Here is a 21,324-nt window from a genome sequence, read left to right as displayed (position 1 = left end):
TCGTACTGCACGTTACACCACGTGTTTTCTTTATCTCTAATCAGTTTCCATCGACGGAGACGATAGTCTTCGTAGCATCTTAGAGAACACGAGAGGCGTAAACAACGAGAAACGAATGAGTTGGAAGGGGGAGGGGTTAATTTTAATGTCGTCCGAGGGAATTCGACGCTTAACTTTAAGTCGTAAGGCACCTTCGAGTCTGAGGTCTGTTAGTTTATCTGGCAATTTGGACGAGGGAGAGATATAAAAATTCAATAAAATATCTAAATTTAGAGATAAAATGTCGTCGGTTCTTAGTACCTTCATTCTTTTCGATTAATGTTACGCTCCGTTCGAGAAAATTTTATGGTAGGCGATTAAAGTAAATACTGCAATTTAAGAAAATTAAATTTCTCAGCAGATCATTTTGTTAAGAAGCGAAAGAATCGTCGAATATATATTTCCAGATACCAAATAATTTAACAAATTCGATTAACGAAATTCCATTCTAAACTAAAAAAAAACCCATTAACAATTTACGGAATTCCTATAACAGAAACCAAATCTCGATGCTCTCGAACAGATTTATGGAGTAGATGACGATGATTTTCTTCCTGCACTTAGATATTACTCTCTATTATATATAAATAGTGTGGTAAGAGACAAACGAAGATTTTCTTCCTGTTGCATAAATCGAAATCGAGAAGTTAACGTATAAAAGAGACGATTTCTGGTCTGTAAGTTGCACTTCCAGCTACGAAATCGATCGAGAGTGACGACAGATAAGCGGGATACCGTAACCAGTACACATGCGTGACGAAGACGAACCCGTTTGGCTCACAACGGATGGCTAAGACAGACAAAGTGCCACACTTCTCTATCAGGTTGGTGAATTACACTTTGTTAATATATTTACCCTTAAATTACAATTTAAAAATGTTTCTATAATATTTAAATAGTAAAATATGTTTTAATTATAGTTAAATCTTTGAATTAAAATACATTTTGTTCTTGAAAAAAGTCTAGAAAACTCTTAATAGAGGATAAATAAATTTCGTCTTTTTACTTGATTTTTATTAAAGTATCTGTAACTGGATTAACTTAGATGTAATTCAGTTCTATATCGAAGTGTATGGAATGAGATTACGCTTTAATAATCTTAATATAGTTAGAATTTCTTTCTTGGGGTGTTCTATTTTCGAGTATAATTCGAATTCTCTTCGATAAATTTATTAAATTTAGTTCTCTTTTACTTTGTTTCGTGTAAGAATTTCGTTTCATTTTACTAAATTAATGCATCGAATGGAAATTATAAGAAAACTCAAGCTGCAGGAGTGAAATTTATATACAGTACAACTAACAGAGGGTAATTAATTCACACAAATATTATTATTTTCCATCGAAACTTGAAGTTTATTACAATGAATTTTCCGAGAATATTTCCTCCTTTTTCTCTATAAATCTTTTTTGGACCATAAAACTGTTGCACAGAATCGATTTTATATTCTCGAAGAAACTTTTTTGTTCAAGAAAAGATAAGAGTTTAAGGAGCGTAAAACTTCGCATTATCCATTCGATGTATATGTTAAAGGGTACTTTTTTCAGGTAAGTCGAGCATTTTTCCATCGAATTTATAAAAATTTCTTGAAAAATTCATGAAAACTGAGGTAATTGAGCTGAAAATTTGAATAAAAAATTCACTAAAGAGTATGAAGATAATTCCGAATCTCTCCGTTCGAATCTCGTTTTCTTACGAAATTGCTTCTTTCGAATTGGTAAAAATGTCTTTAATTCGAGATAAATAACGAGCGAAATTATCTACAAGAAAGAATTAAAGGAAAATTATACAAATAACTGTTATATTTTCTTAATTTTATAAGAAAAAAAAATACAGAAGAGAGTGCGATTAAATATGATACTAGAAAGAAGAATTGAATTAGAAATGAGAAAATAATTAAATGAGAAGTAGAAAGACGAGAGATTTCTTCATTAAAACAATACTTATAGCCTTGTAGTTTCCTCCAATATACTTTATGACTGAGGATGCCATTCGATGTGAGAGAGAAGTGATTGCAGCTGTTTGAAATATGATGTTGTAGAGCACCCCTTCGAGTTGCCTTCTCGAACAGAACAAACATCTGGACGGGATGGAGATAAAGAAATAAATTTTACAAAGGAAATATATAGGTTTTTTTTTTATTTTTTTTCCTTGGCAATTTTATCAAAATATATTATTTTGTTGGTTCGAAAATCGATTTATTTTTAAAACTGTCTTAGATTTAAAAAAAAAGGATGTGTTTATATATATATAATTTCGCTGGTTTATATCTATTGACAGAAATGATTGATAGGAATAAATCATAGATAATGGTAATTGTAAAAGTGATATTTTGATGAAATGCGATACATTTCCTTCCCTTTCTTGAATATTTTTTTCTCTTCGAAAGTTTTCAAACCTTAAAGAATATCGCATTAATCTAGAATTTATTACTAAAATCATAAATTACAAAAAGTAATTGGCCTTATAAAGAGGGATAGACAATGGTCCGATGAAGCTGCCAGTAACAAATACGAGAAGACGAAGATTAATAACTGAATTTATCAGAATTAATTAGTGGGAAGCAAATGCATAAATGAACGTATCTGAAGTAATGTGGAAATTAGTAGTTTACACTAGATATTTGCATGTAATCTAATGTTAAGAGGATGAAGAGTAACAAGAGGTAGAGTAGAAAATCATTGATTGGTTACGTAAATGTAAAAGCCTTTTGTAGAAATGAATACAGAATAAGAATAAAAATTCGGGAATAATTCATCTACTGATAAAAAGAATAATTTTCTAAAAATATTTTAAATAGAATATTTTCTAACGTATAATTACATCGTCGCTATTTTAACTAATTAAGACAGCTGACAAACAAGAAAAATCCATTTAAAAATTATATGACAGCTCTCAAATGTGTGTTTTCTTTACTTTTTTTTCTCTAGAATTGTATGATTGTTGCTGTTTATCTGTAATTTTTGAAGAAAGTTACTGCTGCTTCGTTTGATATTAATGTTTTTTTATCCACATCTTCCAATAGACATGGCCAAGTTTATTGAAAATATTAAAATTTATACTCCTCCAAAAATCTCGAAACTTTTGCAGATGTTACAAACTCATAAAAACTACGTTTTGTTGCCTGTAAAAAATTGTTTTCTATCCTTTCTTACGCTCTAGAACGTATCCAGAGTGCATTTATTTTATCCGCATCAGCTTCTGGAATAGTAAAAGATGGCAAATGGATCGAAAATATTACTCTTTACTATTCTAAAATGCTATAAATTATCGAATTAAAGAAATAAAAATGACTAAAACGAAGTTAAATCCTTAAATGAGATAACGAAGACGATAATTACGAATATGTACATTAATCCGTAGAGTTAAAAGGAAAATACTACTTATTTTGACATTAAATTACCTTCTAAATTCTTACTCGATGTAATACTTAATTAATGAAAATATAGAGCTTAATTACTCAAAGGATTCCGATAGAAAAGTATCTTAGAGTAATTCATTATCCAAGAGAAAATCCCTTTTATCTCTAAAGTTAAATGGATTTCGTAAATGAAAGGATTTTTGATTTCGTTATCTCTATTTTTAGTTAAAATCGTTCATTCTTCCAGAAAAATCAAACTCTTTCGGAATAATTGAAGTCAAATTTGCCTATTATTAGCGTTTTACGGTTACTAGAATTCGATCTATTCATCTCCAACATCACTAAGTACTGTATGAAATTCTTCTTCCTATAATCTACGTCTTATAACACAATAAAATAACCCTTTCTATAGTTTATCTCGTTAAAGATTAAGCTCGTAAAGGGGAAAAAAATCTTCATTATGATAAACCTTTTGTTGTTTCCACAATATCGATAGGGAAAAATACTCATTGATTTCCTGTAACGAGAAACACACCAGTGACTTTCGGGGGTGTTAATGATGTACAGTACCCATCTATATACCTTTGATGTAGCTAATGTGGACTTATGGAAGTCCATTCTGTCAAAATGACGATGTCGACTCGTACAAGTACTGTACGTCACACGGGATTTTCTCGGCCACTGTGACGTCGAAATTAACTCAGAAATGTCATCTTACTTGAACACAAAAGCTACTACGTATTACATTATACCTCATTTAAGATTTCATAGCAATTATTTATATTCTACAAGGTTTATAAATATTAAAAGATGATAAAATTCGACAGGATATTTTATGAATGCCGGATAATGAATGTGGAAGATGCTGGAAATCTCACCGACAATTGATGAGATTTAGAGATTTATTTTCACTATTCGTCTTTTTAAAATTACACTATTCAGCTATTTAATAAACAGGAAATTCTACACGAAGTTTACATTTTCTAAATTAATGCGGACATAAATTTTAAAAGCTCGTTAACAGTTTAACCGTGTATAAAACAGCTCGGCATAGAGTTAACTTATAAAATTACGAGACGGAACCATTGTCTAGAAAAAAAAAAAATACACTACGAAGAGTCAAAATATCTTCGAGATAATCGAATATCCAATATAAAATTTAAGAAAAGTCAACAAAACTTTGATTAATTTCATACTTCAAAATTAATTTAGTTTATCGTGATAATAAATTTTATAAGATTTATACCGAAAAGTAGAAGTCTCCGGGGGTGAAAGATGCATTAACCTCCATACAGAGAATACGTTAAAGTACTTTTATTGGATTTAAATTTAATATGGAAAATGTAGCCGAAGAAATTTAATGAAATTTTCTTATTAACTTTCTTTTTTTTTTTATATATGAGTCACACAAAGAGCTCTTGTTACGCCTCGAGTGGTGACGATAATGGTTTTTAATGTTCCGTTTTCTCCCTCTTCCATCCCTTAAATGAGTAGAAACCGTTTAGGACGATCCTCATTCCTCTTTATTGTTTGTATCCACTTAAGTGGATAAACAATTGTTTCCTCTGTTTACACGTAAAATCTGATGGATGCTGCTTCTAAATTTCCTTCTCGATAGCTTTTCTTTTCCTTTAGTTTCATCGATCGAAATAAACGAAGCCAATTTTGTTACACTTTATGTCTTTCGAGATTTAAATCAAAGTTATTAATTTACTCTTCCTGTTTTGTCTCTAATGTTTATAAGTACTGTAGTATACTTGTTAATTGATGTACTTGTAGGGCTTACATTGTAAAATCTGATTAAACACTTAATGAATTTTAACAGAGGAAAACGTTCCTCATCCTATTATTAATGTAAAACTTTTAAATGTATTCGTTAACCGCAACGTTAACGTAATTAACTTCAATCCCTGGCTTTACTTAGACGAAGGATTTTTTTAATATTTTTTACAAATTTATTAGCTTTTTTTTTTTAAAGTCCTACTTCTAAAAACGTTCGTGGAAATCCATTACAATATGGGAACGATAAAAATCCATTAAACAATTGGAATTTGCGTGAGAGGCGTGACGAAGCGTGGAAAGTCGAGTGGGAATGTTCTTTCGTTAGTTTTCTTCACACTTCGATGCTCTGCAATATGCGTAGGTGTGACTGCAGCAGTCAAATTGTCGTTCAAATCACTACTAATGGTGCTATTTTGCTGCATTAAAGATGAAATAAAAGTGAAGAAGAATGTCAATTGGAAAAAAAAAATGGTGTAGATCTTCTTTATACTTTTCTATAGATGATACAGTAGCATCCAATAGTTAAGCTTCTTCTTCTTCTTTATCTACCTTTTATCTTCTGTTAGATAGGATATAACTGTGGTTAGATTTATAATATACAGTATCAATTTTTCACTACAGATACTCTATCTTTACAATGAAAAATTAATGATAGAGACATTTCTAAAAGGAATTAAATGGTGTTTTATGATATCATTGGAAATCCTTAAAGAGATTAAGAAGCGTAGAATTTCTGTGGTAAAAATTTAAAAAAAAAAGAGCCGAAACTTTATTATTTTATCAAAATTTTAAGGAGAAGCCAACATTTTCAATAAAGATACGATGAAAATTTTCATAGAATCGAGAGATTTTAGCGAAAATAAATGCGAGATTTTTCAAAGAAAAAATGCATTTTATTTACGTAATAACATCTTGTGTTTAGATGCATATAAAAATGGAAGAGAACGTCTACTTAAATCACTGATTTAATTCTAAAAAGGCGAATTTTCGAGTAAGTAAAAGAAAAGAATATTACAAAGAGAGGTTCTTCTAGTTACGTTACAAGTTACATCAATCATAATTTTATATAATACAAAGGAAATCGAGTTTCTCCCATTCGATTTTTCCACGGTCGATAAGTGTTTTCCACGTCGATCGAATCGACCCAAAAATATTCTTTTTTTCTTTTGTTTTTCGAGATAGATACGAGCCTCCAACCGATACAAATATTTATTCTAATATGAATTTATGTAAATGAATGATCGTAGATAGTAACTTTGTGTTTAATTTAAATTAGATAGCGATTGTCTTGGCTCATAAAAACGTTGTCTATCGATAAATAAAGTGAAATCTTAATACTAATTTGTCATTTTCTCGAAAATCTTTCTTTGCCATCAGTCATTCTTTGATGTAGCCTACTGTATAAACCTTATCGACTGATTAAATGATTAATAGTTTTATCTATTTAATAATTTATCTAAAGTTAACTTTCAAAAAAATATTTATTTATCTCTTAGAAAGTTGTTTTCCTTCTTCTTCTTCTTCTTTTTTTATTCTCTACATACATCAGATTCTCTAAATTTTTAATCTGCTCCTGAATTCCTTCAATTAATCATTTATGTCCTTTCTCCTTACGGATTTAAACAGGTAAATTATACTTTTTTCTGTTTCTTTTCTTCGTACAATTTTCGATTATTCAATTTTTTAAAGAATAAACTAACTTTTATCTCGTGGATAATACATTAGATCATCTTTTCTTTCCAAATTCTTTGTGTTCTAATTGATGTTGATTGCTTAGAATTGTAAATAAAAATGAAAGATAGACTACTATAATTATTAATATAGACAAAGAATTAACTCCTAATATCCATAAACAATAATAAAACAAGTATTAAATCACTAAAAGTAGAGATGGATAGCGTATCTCTTTCTAGAGATGATGGAGCATCATCCGACAGTTAAATTTCCTCTTAATTTGCTTTTCATTTTCTATTAGAAAGAATATAATTTGTTATTAGATTAATAATAACTAAGAAAAAAAATATGACTCGTCAGTCTCCTTCAGTTAAGTGTCTGATGATCTTCAGCCTCTTAAATCATTTTACAACATCCGAGAATATGCATATTTATATTTTTACTTAAAGAAAACAGCGAAGTTTGAATATATATCTCTTCAAAGCCACCGAAGTAAATCTTTTTACATCATTTAAGTCATCTTTTTTCATCACTGGATGGGATGAAAAGTCATAAATTCAATACTAATGTTGCAAAAGTCTCTTCGTATAATATTAAGTCTTCAAAATTGTATTCTCTAAGCTATTTAAAACAATTTATGACACTTTTAGAATTATAAAATGAAAGAAAAAATCTCACTTTACTATTAAATTATGCAAGTTTATTTAAGTTAGTAAACAATAAAGTTTTGTAAGTATTTAAATTCGAGATAGATCAGAATCTTCTTTGCTTATCACTCGAGATGCTCTCATTATCGTCAATTTTTCTAGAAATTCTCAATAGAGATAATGACTGTTATATGAAATTACCTTAGTGTGACGTGCTAATCTTCCTTTTTTCTACGTCACAAACTACTCGACACGATGATAATCGCTGCAGATAGCCTATAAAGTATCATTCATCTTCTTCTCATCTCTTTTAATAAAATAAAAAAAGCTAGAGAATCGTGAAAAGAAGAGAGTGTCACATCTCTTAATATCTCTGAAGTGACGGAAAATTATTGGTGTGACGTAGGAAGCCATTAATTGTTTGCAAATTAGATTTTAAAGGGGCGACAATTTACCGCTTTGTCATCCTTTAACGTTTAATTAGACAAAGTTAAAGTACCTCCTCTCGCAATATTATTGACTTAATGATAAAGTTAGTAGGGTGGAAGTTCTATAATCAACCTATCGAAGCGATTACGAAAGAGCAATTTTTCTTGACGTTTCCGAAATTTACCTTTGATCTAGAACATCTGGCAATCTTCTTTTACTGGATACAAAAGAGTAAACAATAAAGTTTTATTTAGAAAGTCTTTTCTTTTTTATAATAAAGAATGTTTTCTTGCTCCTTTTCCCTGTTTCTTGGACGTTAAAGGTGTAAATATCATCTTTTCCTTTAATTTAAAACTCTTTTTTAACTCGAAATATTGGAATTTCTATGAATTGCGTGCAGACTTGAAGGGGGGGAAAGCGTATTGTTAGTGAACAACTCAAAATAAAAACGAATTAGTCACGTCTATCGAAGCTTAAATTAGCATTATAATAAAAATTCTTGTTAATTTTAAAAGATAAGTTTGTCTTTTCTTTGCTTTTTAAGAAATTATTGAGCCGTAATTCTAAAAAAAGAAGTGACACAGCGATAACTTCTCCTGTTTTTGAGAGTCTCTGGCAAACTTTTTAACGTTAAGACGTGTATTAAGTCGTATTTCTTGGCGTGGGATGTTGCAGAATCTGTCCTTTTTGTCGTCATCTAGTGGGGTGAAGTGTCTCGATCGATGTTTTCGCTGATGTAGACTCAAAGAAGACTTACATCAGCTAGAACTCTTGGTGGAAGAAGCATCGATCCGACATTTACAACTCATTTACAAAGGATTTATGAGAGTCTCACCCGCAACAATTCACAAAAGTACAAGCTTTGAAACTCGTATTTACGAAAAAAAAATAATAATAATAATAATTCGGACGTATTTTCCTCATTTATTTCTCGTAAATAATTATAAAAACTCTAATTAAATGTATAGATGGATGATGGCGGAAGTTTAATTAGTATAATTCAATCTGGCTATTGATAGATGCACACAGAGAATTTCTAAAGTATTAGGCAAATAAACTTCGCTTTTCGTTTGATGTGCTGATAAATTAATGCAGATAGATCAACATAGACAGATGGTAAGCATTGTAAACTTTATGGCGGTGGTATCGTACGGACTCGCCATTCTTCTCGTTTATTCGCCAACGTCTAGATTTTACGACATCCCCACCTTATAATTTACGACTTTGACGTGATTTAACCTCCCTTTATTTAACAGAAGAGGGGGAGAATTTTACCTTTCGATCAATTTTCCTTGGATATACATCGGATTATTAAAGGAAGATGCAATGATCGAACTCTCTCCTAGTGTATTTTCTATAGGTTTTTCGTGTCTCGAACGAAAATAGAACGGTCATTTTGAAGCGATAAATGTCAAGGAAACGTGTTTAATTGTGTTTTTTTTTTTGAAAATAACAAACGTTAATCGGATTTTTCCAACCGCTTGTTTTGGCAGAACCGCAACTTTATGTATACCAGTCGCACTTATTGATCGACCTCTAAGTTAGAAAGGAGGGAGGAAGGCGATTGAAATATTAATTTTTTTTTCTACTTATCGATTCTTATACTCCTCTTAAACGAGTGTTTAAGAAGGTAATATAATACTTACCAATAAAAAAACGTTTCTAACAACAGATCTCTCATCACATAGGGAATGAGAAAAGTTAATTTTATACCCCTAGAACGGTGCGAAAGTTAATCTCCTCGTATATTTTAAATAAAAGAGAAGATGCTAAAACTAAATTCGTAAGATAGAAAGTGAAATAATTCAGTAATTTCTATTCAGAAAGTGAAAAGCGAGAGAATCGACTCGACATTAAAATTCTGTAACAGGATCAGATGGAGAAATATTCTTTTAATTAATAAGGAAAATGGTGTAATGAATAGAGAGAAAGGAAGACGAAGAAGTTTCCTGGATTTCCTAGATGTAAATGATAAAAAGAAAGGTGTGAAAGATTATTATTGTTGTTCGACTTTGATGAGGGAGAAACGAATTTATAAAAAAGATATTCACTTCTTTATTAAAGACAGAAAGAGAGACATAGAAATGATATCTTTTGTGTTCTTCTCTATTCCTTCCGGCGTGTGTAATAAGTTTAGAAGTAAATAAGATTGAAAGTTTGTATTAAATGTTTTCTAGAAAAATTCGAAAGAAACAGGATTAAAGTCGGAATCGATGGAATTTTTGAAAAGATTAAATATAAGAAAAGATTGAAATCTTTATTTATTTTTTTTTATCGACATAGAAAATGATTGAAAAATAATAATATTCTGATTAAAAATTCGTTCTTACTCCTTTATGAATTCTTGTTTCTTCTCCCAAATCACTAACCGAGAAGAAGAGGATCTTCAATGTATCATTTCGAGTTAACATCTCTCTTCGCTACTATATTCTGGAAGGTTAATACAATTTAAATGTATAAATTCCTCAATAAAAAGAGGAGATAAAGGAAAGAATAGAAGCTAAATATTCTTCTGGTTTTGCCTAAGGAGAAGTCCACAAATTCTCGTGTTAAAAGTTCAAGAATTATTGTGAAAGTAACAATATTTCTTTGCCCTCTTTGTATACAACTTTAGAGTACAACGCTACACGATGGTGACAAAGGTAAAGACGAGAACTTTTTCTAATTTCTATTTTTATCCTTCGTAATGCATCGATTCGATTCAAAATTAAAGTTTTATCGGATTTGCCAAAGAAATATTTCAAATCGTCGGTCGAAAGTAAGCTTAAATCTGTCTGGCCGACGTGATAAAAATCCAAAATTGTGCTTAGGAAGCATTCGGAAAGTAAAGTGAAGCTAAGCTTTTTAACGTTGCAGATAAAAAAAAAAAGGATTTTAGTAATCCTTAAGCTCCGTTTCCTTCCAGAAATAAGTAAAAATGGAGATGAGTAAAGTGCATCTTATACTAAAAGAACAGAAAGGATCCTCTAGTGTAAGAAGCTTCTCACGAAGCTTCTTACACTAGAACATTTTCTCCTAAGAAAAATGCAATCTGGAAGAATCCCGAGTTAACTTTCCTAAGGTATCTATTCTTACAAAATGACAGTTACTTTTCCTCCGATTTCGGAGGTGAAACTTATTAATTTAATTTAAAAAAAAGGAAAAAAAACTATTGCAGAATGCTACAGATGTCACCACGAAGTGGCTTTAATGGCCGTGACTGCGTGAGAATCGATAGGTTAAAAGCGTGTCTGACGGATAATAATGAGAAAAGGGAATACCTCTGATGCGTATCTTAATGAAGCAAACGTTAGCTCTTCATCCTCCGCATCCCATCAACCAAAGAAGAACATTTTAAAATCACTTTCATATATAAAAAAAACTCGTAATTAATTCGAAGTTTTTATATCGTTTATTTCTAGAAATCGAAGAGACAAATTTGTTAGAATTAAAAATAAGAAAATACATAAAACATTTTTTAACTTACGTCTTGTCGATACTTTATAGAAAACAGATTCTATTTTCTAGTTCAAATATTAATAACATCTTTCGTGCTCTAGAATGATGCCAAAGCAAATGTCACCGCCCATAAGGGGATCAAATTCCATTAAGAAATGACATTTCGTCCAGAACTATGACAGATCTGATTCCTTTTCGAGTGTTCTAAAGTGTAACGAATCGTCTTTCCTTTTTAGATAACTTTACACGGGCAAAAAATAGGGATCTCTAGGGAGAAAAGTATATACAAAACTCTCTACACATCAGGAAAATTAATATTCTTTAACCGAATATACGACATCATTCGAAATTTCTCTAAGAAAACAACCTTAAGAACAATCTAACAATAAAAAATTCGAAACGTAACGTTCGTGTTTCCCGTGTTTTAAGTGAGATTACGCGAGTAATTCCTTCGGCAAACAGTGACTTTTGACCTTCGTACCCAGTCGACCCCCCTATAACACTGTTGATTATTCCGTTTTATATGAATTCCATGTTGTACGAGTCACTTAGATTTTACAAATATGTGAGAAATTGATAGCCGTGCACTCGTATTTGTAAAATCTAAGTGACTCGTACAACATGGAATTCATATAAAACGGAATAATCAACAGTGTTATAGGGGTGTCGACTGTATTCTTTAAGAAAAAAAAAAAAAACGAAAAAAAGCCCACATATGTCTTATAAAAATTCGATGTTTCCAGATAAGGTTAAAAACTAAATTGGTCATCACGAGCGTGACGTTACTCTGTCGGAATCGATAAAGAGCGTGGTGTGACGCTTCGGTTGTCACGTAGCGCTCATGCGCCACGGGTTCGGACCGTCGAAGTACCGACGTGACTACAGATCGGACCGAGATCTCGTCACCGCAACATCATCTATGGCATCATCAGGTGAGTTTAAGTTACTTAACGCCAATCTTCAGGCGTTACGTTTCTTAGACAGACAAATTCGCGTATCACTCTTACTAATTTAATAATAACATTTATTATTTAAATTAGTGACATAACAATAGAAATTTTTCGCCAAAAAAAATACCGTCTTTTATATGCAAAATTTTCTTACATTTTTCGACAATTTCAGTCCCTTTTTTTTTTATCCAGAAATTCCTTTTTATAAAAGTTCGAATTTCTATTTATAATATAATTTATATCTATTTACTGAAGCTTTTTTACGATTTCTCCATCCTTCTAAATGCTTAAAAAGCCATCGTTTTCTTTTTATATATGAATATATAAGAAAGAGTAACGTTTTCTTCCCATATAACTAACTTAGGAAGGGATGAGTAGTGTTAAATTCGTATAATTAATATCATTAATCGCTGAGAAAGTAAAAAAGAAGTGGTTTAAAACACTCTATAGTGTCATATTCTTTATATATTTTATACGTTCACGACCTATTGTTAGTATTTCCTAAGGTGTTTCGGATGAATTGCACATTAATAATCCATTTAATAAGACTTTTCTGACTAACATATTCCGTACAACACAACAGAAGACACGTCATATATTAACTTATCTGTCGTTTTATTGGTAAATTCTATTACACAGGAAACAAATTGCTTAACGTGTTGAAGGATTTTCACAATACTTTCAAAAAAAAATATCTCTTTAATGGATAGAAGAGCAGCAAGATGTCGATCAAAATAGAAAAATGTTTCCTGTTTTAATTATTTTCGTTATAAAAGAGCATTTTTCACTATAATTAATTAAATTTCTAATCCTTCCTCTCAAATAACGTTACAAAGTATCGTACTGCAATTAACGAATATTACTTTTAGCTGATTTAAGTTTAATCCCTGTTTACATTTTCGGTTTTTACGTTTATAATAAAAGTAATTTTTCAACAAATTCTTTACTAAACTTGTAAATTTTTTTTTACAATGACGTTGCTAAGAAACATAATCAAAAATATATTAGAAAATTTATGTAGAAAATCGACTCATTTCTCCTTTATCGTTTTCGGAAAACATAAAAAAGTGATGCGGAGAAGAGGACGATATCTCCTTGTCTTTTCTCCTCTTTCTTGTTGTCTTTTTATTGTTTTCTATTTTATAACCGATAGGAATCGATCCGGAAAATCATTTCTTATGTAAAAAAATGCGGGATGATCAGAAAATATTTGCTGGAAAACGATAAAAATGTTAGTCTTCTCCCCCCTTCTACAAAGTAAGACGAATAAGTCGAATTTTATAGTAAAAGTTTAGGAGAATTTATTTAATTAAAAATGATGATAGTTTTCCAGAGAATTTACAATATTTTTAAAATTTCTGTGTACTAAAAAAACACGGATCTATGCAATGGTTAAACGTTAAACTCTACAAACGTCGATAACTTTATAACTTTGTGGTGTTCTCCTCTGTTGATAAGCGTACGTCTGATTAAAATTTCCATCTTTCATACACGATTTATATGCTAATATTTGAGTCTCTTAGGACGTAGACACTTTTAAATAACTTTTGATAATGTTTATTCCTCATCTTCCATCAGTAAGATGGAAGATGAGGAATAAAGAGATTTTTCCTCTCTTTGTATCGACTCCTCTCTCTCTTGTGAATTCTTACCATTACGAAATTTTAAAAGTATTTATTTTATAATATACAAATGCATTATGTTTGTAAATAAATGAATTTTTTATACGCATAAAATATAGTTAAGAAAACAAGCATAGATATTTGCATTTCCATAATAAGAAACGTCATCTTAACCCGATTCTTCTTTAGGTTGTTGATTCTTTAACATACATATGCATATATTTATATATTAAAGCTCTCTTTGTGTGTTTACTTTTCTCTTCTTCTCCTCTAGATAAACACTAAAGCTAATAATGCCTCGTAAAAGTCTTTATAAATTAGAATATTTTTGATATTTTCTAACAAAATTTGCTAAATAAAACTTGTTTTTTACACTTGGACTTTATGGTTTTATCTATAAAGAAGACTTCTATTATTTAGATTTTATTAATTATAGTTTATTTTTTTTAATAGAAAAGCGACTTTCGCTTATTAAATTCCAGCACTTCGTCTCTTCTCCACTCTGGCAGAGAATGGAAAATGAAAATATGTTACGTGTAGCAGGAATAATTATCTCCATTAATTACAATTAGGTGACGATGACGTTTGTATTGTTACGTCTATCGAATGGTTTTCCACCCCTCGAAAAGTAATTAAGTGAATCTATAGACCGGAAGACAAACAAACGTTCTGTTTCTACGGATTCGCTTCGGATATTAAGTAGTTTGAACGTTAATGATCGAATAATTTGCTATTTTCATTCCGTAAATTAATGAAAAGTAATCTTCTAGCGTGATTTTCACAAAAAGTAATTGTGAGTGAGAAAAGATCGGAGAATATTCGTGACTTTTCCGGATTTATAGCTTGTTGCAACACGGTGGGACTTCAGAGGAGAATATTTTGTCTATGGCCACGTTTGATTAAACCAATAATTAATTTATAATTTCTAATAAAACAAGAAAAAATGTTGAGATAAATACCTTTTAATATGAGTTTTTTTGGTTTGTTTCTTCCCTTCCAAGCGATTTCACGTAATATCGCATTCAACAGTCGAGAGGCAATCCGTAATATGGACTGCAATGATTAAAAGTAAATTAGATTTGATGATGCGGTTTCTCTCTGGCTTGTTCTGTATGTAAACACGCAAACGGAAGTGCCAGAAGTGCACCACCACTTAATTTAAGAACACGAGCCAATTGCCCGTCCATCCCGTTATTGGTTAACATCAAAGAGTGTGTGTGGGGGGCTCATCGATTCTTCTCTCGATTTCGTTACTCCATTTTCCACATTCGATTTCCTATAACACCCTCCAACTTTTCTCGATAGTTAGACTTGTTTGTTGCTAGAAAATTGCCAATTATCTAAGTGCATCTTTGAGAAACCAGAAGATTTTATGAAGGAATTTTTAAGTTTTCAAATAAATTTCTAAAAGTGGAAAGGCATTAATCTGTTAAAAATAAACGGTAACAGTTATTGAAAATGCATTTGCAATTTATTTCATCTTCGGTTTTGTTTCAAATTCAATCATAAAACTCTACTTTGCCTAATTTGCATATCGTGTTTTCCGTTTAAGAATTTGCATTTCCATATATCTTATGATTAAAAATGAATTTCCTTTCTCGATTCGAATATTTCTAGAAGTATTTAGATAAAAAGAATTGCTTAAATACATTTAATATTTCCAAATAACACAATCTTAGAAGCAATTCGCAAATCTCGTGTCGTAAAGACTCGAATAAAAAGAATAATTATGACGTTTGTATATCATTCCACAATACAGAAGAGGGGTTATAGGTTGTCTCCCACAATACAGAAAGGGGTTATAGGTTGTCTCCCACAACACAGAAGGGTATTATAGGTTGTCTCCCACAATACAGAATGGGGTTATAGGTTATCTCCCACAACACAGAATGCTGTTATAGGTTGTCTCCCACAACTCCCACAGACAGAAGGGGGTTATAGGTTGTCTCCCACAATACAGAAAGGGGTTATAGGTTGTCTCCCACAACTCCCACAGACAGAAGGGGGTTATAGGTTGTCTCCCACAATACAGAATGGGGTTATAGGTTATCTCCCACAACACAGAATGGTGTTATAGGTTGTCTCCCACAACTCCCACAATACAGAAGGGGGTTATAGATTGTCACGTAACAGTTTTACCCTCCAATTTATGAATTACTCGAGCGGAAATGATGTCATAAAGCCAAAGAACAAGTGAAAATATAAGGATTAATTGTCTAATATCACGTGACAATCTCTACCCCTTACTCACGTATTATATAATATTTAAACTTAACTTGGCTACGTTTTTCTCAATAAAACAACAACGCAAATATAACTCTTAGTGTATAGAGATTCGATTAAAGAAAAGACTGGAAGGAAAAAAGGATGCGGGAAATTAAACACTAATTTCTTAATTAGTTTCTAAATAATTCGGGAAATTAAACACTAATTTCTTAATTAGTTTCTAAATACATATCAATGGCGTTTTGGTACTCGATCTTAGATAATTATAGAGATAAAGTGACAAATTATTTAAGAATTTAAATCATTGTCGAATACGTCATTTCTTAATTCTTTAGTTATTTAATGGCTAATTTTTCTAACCAACGACACGACGATGGAAAAGATAAAGACATCTTCCAAGGTAAATAAATTCATTTTTTGACTGTTAATTAACTGGTCGTTTATCATCAACGCCTTAATACCACGTTTCTTTAATTTGCATACGCCACTTTTTTTTATCATTTTCTGTCGGAGGTGGTAACTCGACCCAGTTTAAAAATCGTTCTATGCATAAATCAGTGTCAAGTATTAATATATTAGCTAAGTTCGACTTAATTATCATATAAATTTAACTGTTATAAATTGACTAGAGTGTCATTTCTTGTATTTACAGCGAAGGAAGAAGTTAAAGTCCATCAGAGTTAGCCAATCGAACCGATGTTTTCGTCATGACGTCCAACACCAGTACCAATTTGACGGTAGTGGTCAGTTCGCAAATCGAATATTATGGCGAATATCTCGGTATCTTTCGCAACAACTACACCGCAGTTCACGGATACCTGAGTTTAATCGTCTGCGTGTTTGGCATATCAGCCAACATCCTCAACATCGTGGTACTGACCAGGAAGAGCATGATATCACCCACCAACGCCATCCTGACGGGATTGGCGGTGGCCGACATGCTAGTCATGTTCTCTTACCTGCCTTTCGCTATACACAATTACATCAGGACCGATCTACCCAAAGCCGAGAAGTACTCGTACGGGTGGGCGGTCTTCACTCTCTTTCATGCCCACTTTACGGTGGTCTTTCACACCATTTCCATCTGGTTGACCGTCACGGTGGCCATCTGGAGGTACATGGCCGTCAGCTGTCCCGCTACCAATTTGAACTGGGGCAGCATGATCCGAGCCAAGTATGCCATACTCAACATTTACGTCAATTGCGTAGTCTTCTGTATACCCATGTATTTGACGTTCACCGTAAGAGAAATCGAAGAAAATCGCATACTCATTTATAACGTTGACTTTAGCGAGATTGCAAAGGAAAAGAACGGTCTCCTGCAGAAAGTCAATTTCTGGATCTTTAGCGTCTTGACCAAATTAGTACCATGCGTGGCACTCACGGGACTGAGTTTCGGACTCATCAGAGTCCTTTATCAAGCCGATTTGAGGAAGCAAAGACTCAAAAACAGGGTCGAAAGCGATAGAAGTTGCGATCGAACCACGCGAATGCTCTTGGTAGTTCTTCTCTTATTTCTCCTCACCGAATTCCCTTCGGGTATACTAGCTCTCTTGAGTGGTATCTTGGGAGAAAGTTTCTTCCATCAGGTGTATCTAAACTTTGGAGAAGTCATGGATATTCTGGCACTCATCAACAGCGCTATCAACTTCATCATCTACTGTTCCATGAGTCGCCAGTTCCGAGATACTTTTGCTCAGCTCTTCATGCCAAAGACCGTATCTCAATGGAAACCGTATCCCACCGATCCCAATTCCACTTATGCCACTACTTTTGTATAAATCTCGAAAATTGAGAGATGTCGAGGAAAGAATACGTCCAAAACCTTCAACGAGTCGGCGATGCGGGATACTTGATGGGATCGTCGTATATATATATATATCTCCCTCTCTGCCAAACGGACAGAGGTGTATCAGTGCAGCCACTTGCACTCTTATCGAAGAAGCGTACTCGTACCTGTTAACGATGTATCTGTCCTGCTATTCGTACTAATCTTAGTGTATTATTAATAATATTCTAGTCGAAACGTCGCAATATATATATTGTAGTACAGTATATATGTAGAGGAATGTCCAGCTTATCCGAAGAAAGATGTCGTTACGGATGATGCGAATTTTTGTAATTTAGAAAGGAAGAGAAACGATTACATTTTTATATAAAAAAAAGTATATATATATATATATATTATTTAAGGTATAAATTTAGAAATATTCATCAAAATTCTAAGGTTATTTTTCCATTAAAAAATAGAAATTAAAATTAATCTCCTTAGGAACACAGGGTAAAGGGGCGAGTTCGAATTGGATGACGAATCTGCCAAAGGGAATCAATCACGTCCACTCGTCGTTCTCTAATCAGAAAACGTAGAAATATTTTTATTGTATTATCGGTAACCAGAAACGATTTAAAGGCAGAAATTCCATTATTAGGGAAGCTGCTTTGGGGCTCTTTTAAATTTTTTCTGGTTACCACTTCGATGTGAAATATTGCCTCGCTGTATCGCTGTCATGTTATATTACGTGCCTAAATATCAAGAGAAATGTAGAGAATGAGAAATATAATAAAGTCTAATTGTTGTTTCTCCTTTCTTTTCTTTTCTTCTCTTATTTTAATTCTTTTCTGGTTCATTGCAATGTAAAAGAAATACATTTTTATTGCTTTTAATTCAGCTATTTTTTTTATTAATTTGTAAAGATAAAAACTAATTAAAACGTAAAACATCGATTCAGATTCTTGGTGCAATTTATCTATTAAAGAAGGAATAAATAGAGTTAATTAAGACGACGTAATTAATGTAGTTAAGTATAGCATCGAAATTAATTAAACCGTGTTTACTCTTCAAAATCGTATTAAAATGGATTTCAAAAATCGATTCCTTCTTAGAAAATTTATTCGATTCAAACCACAGATTTTGGATTTACCAGTCGACCTCTCCCTATAACACTGTTGATTTTTTCGTTTTATATGAATTCCATGTTGTACGAGTCACTTAGATTTTACAAATACGTGAGCCGTTCACAGCCCGGCACACGTATTTGTAAAATCTAAGGACTCGTACAACATGGAATTCATATAAAACGAAAAAATCAACAGTGTTATAGGGGGTCGACTGGTATATTTCAGCTAAAACAAGACGTTTTGGGATATCAAAAGTAAAAGAGAAATAGGATTAGAAGAAGATCGTTTCTACAGTTTATCTTCTTATTTGACTTGTCTTCATCCTCGAGTATTAGATATTTAACAAAAGAAAAAAAACGAGAAGGAAGGAATCGCTCTCATCGCTTCATTTCTACGTTAAATAATTAAATGACAGAAAAATGCCTCAGGCTCCAATTAATTGACAAAATGTGTGTCTGGTTAATAAGCTAATTGTACATCCACTTTTAAAATATAACTAATAAATTATCCGAGCAATTTTAGAAAAGCAATTTTCGTTGGAAAGTTAATTAACTCGTCGAGTTTCGACATAATTTTATCGTTTCTTTCTTCACCAGCATCATCGTCATCATCACCTTCGTCTCTATTCTTCGAAATCCCAAGAATGTCATTTCATTGTTTGCATGAGAAAAAAGTGCAAAAAAAAAAAATGTCGTCTCGTTAACCTAATTGCATTGCTAATAGTCGAAAAAATTTTCAAGATATTCCATAAAAATTAATTGATTTAGTTGTATTGCGTGTAACTATTTATGTGTTTTGTACTATACTTTATAACCTGCTGAGTATATATAACAGACGTCACTTATAAAGATTATGACCTCGCTACGTGATGCCATATTTTATGCTCTTAGTGGTATTCCCAATGAGGACTTAGTATCTTACACAACTCTATATGTCTTCGATTAAATCGTCACTGACGTAAACTAATTGATAAATTGAGAAAAAGTGGATGATGATGATAAGTAACGAGAAAGACGTAAGATTAATATTTGAGATTGGTATTATTGTCCAATGTTTTGTGTCATCTCCTATCGATATCGACCCCACTTTTTAGTATCTTTCGTACGATGTTACGCCTCAATTTTTCTTTTATGATTTATGATTTCCAATAGAAATCTGTCGTCGTACAAACGAAATTCCTGTCGATCTTACCGGAATATAAATCGAATTTAACATTTTCTATAGGAAATCGTATAATGTATTGTACTGTGACAAGATTCCTAATTGGAATCACTCTACGAAGACACATTCATCGCCTTTTTTTAAAATTTCTCCACACTCGACAATAAAGGAAATAACAGCTGGTGTGTGCGAAAGAAAACAACTTCTTCATTTAATTTAATTTAATTTGTTAATTAAGTTCTTGCTTTATTTTGTACAAATCTACAATTTACAAGAAAAAAAGTAACGTGTTAATTCACCATAAATTCTACAATTTTATTTGTTCTAATCAAATAAATGTGTTTTATTCTGTTTTATAACATGGTTTCTTGTGGAAATATTAGGTTAGAATCGAGATAAATCAAAAAAATTATCTGATTTTGTCATTCTTTTAAGATGAAAAAGGATTGGTTGAAGAATGGTTGTCTTAACGGTGATTGGTCTAATTCAAAATTATGTTGTCGAATGAAGTAAAGCAAGAGATGTGCATAAAACGGTGTATGAAAAGGTCAAAACTTGAGTATATTTTCGAAATATAAATCGAGGTAAATATTTAAATACAGAATCGATCGGTTACGAAGGTAAATAAGAGAGTTAAACGCGATTTTTCACTTCAATTCTCGCTGAATAACCCGTTTTTACCGTTTCTAGAGTATACCAAAAAGCTAGTTTTTTCATTAAAAGTAATATATTTTAAAACATTCGAAAACTAAAACGTTAATATATGCATTTTTACCTTCTTCACTATTTATAACCTCAATTCGTTCAAGCTATAAGCTTCAAAACTTGGGGATATTTTCTAATTATAAACACAAAAATGAGAGCTTATTACAGAACTATATATGAATAAATTTATTTAAAATTAGTTAAAATAGATAGCTTTTTTTGAATGGAGAATAATAGAGAAGAGATTTAACGAAAGAATATGAAGTCAAATTACATATAAAATGCAATATCTGCATTCCTCGACTGATCGAAACTTCATCCAGTCTCATTTCTTGTAATTTTCTCCTGGTAAATGTGTTTCGAAAAAGAACAGAATGAATTCTTTACTAGATAT

The 21,324-nt window shown here is 31.6% G+C and overlaps 1 protein-coding gene across 2 annotated transcripts; it reads left to right on the top strand.

Annotated features, from left to right (window-relative positions):
* The first annotated feature begins 808 nt into the window (after positions 1-808).
* On the top strand, positions 809-18,705 carry LOC111622624 (sex peptide receptor-like). Of its 2 annotated transcripts, none has more exons than XM_023365058.1 (2): positions 809-863; positions 16,819-18,705. In XM_023365058.1, exon 2 carries the CDS (start codon positions 16,874-16,876, stop codon positions 17,945-17,947), a length of 1,074 nt encoding a protein of 357 aa, XP_023220826.1. In that variant the 5' UTR covers positions 809-863; positions 16,819-16,873; the 3' UTR covers positions 17,948-18,705. The 2 variants fall into 2 exon arrangements, with proteins under 2 accessions (XP_023220826.1, XP_023220891.1); XM_023365123.1 differs by lacking the exon at positions 809-863 and adding an exon at positions 12,260-12,300.
* The last annotated feature ends 2,619 nt before the right edge of the window (positions 18,706-21,324 follow it).

The sequence above is a fragment of the Centruroides sculpturatus genome, unplaced genomic scaffold (genome assembly GCF_000671375.1).
Source record: "Centruroides sculpturatus isolate CEXI.00-Female unplaced genomic scaffold, Cexi_2.0 scaffold29, whole genome shotgun sequence".
Taxonomy (NCBI): domain Eukaryota; kingdom Metazoa; phylum Arthropoda; class Arachnida; order Scorpiones; family Buthidae; genus Centruroides; species Centruroides sculpturatus.
The sequence above is the reverse complement of the archived record's forward strand: the minus strand, read 5'-3'. Positions and strand labels throughout refer to the sequence as shown.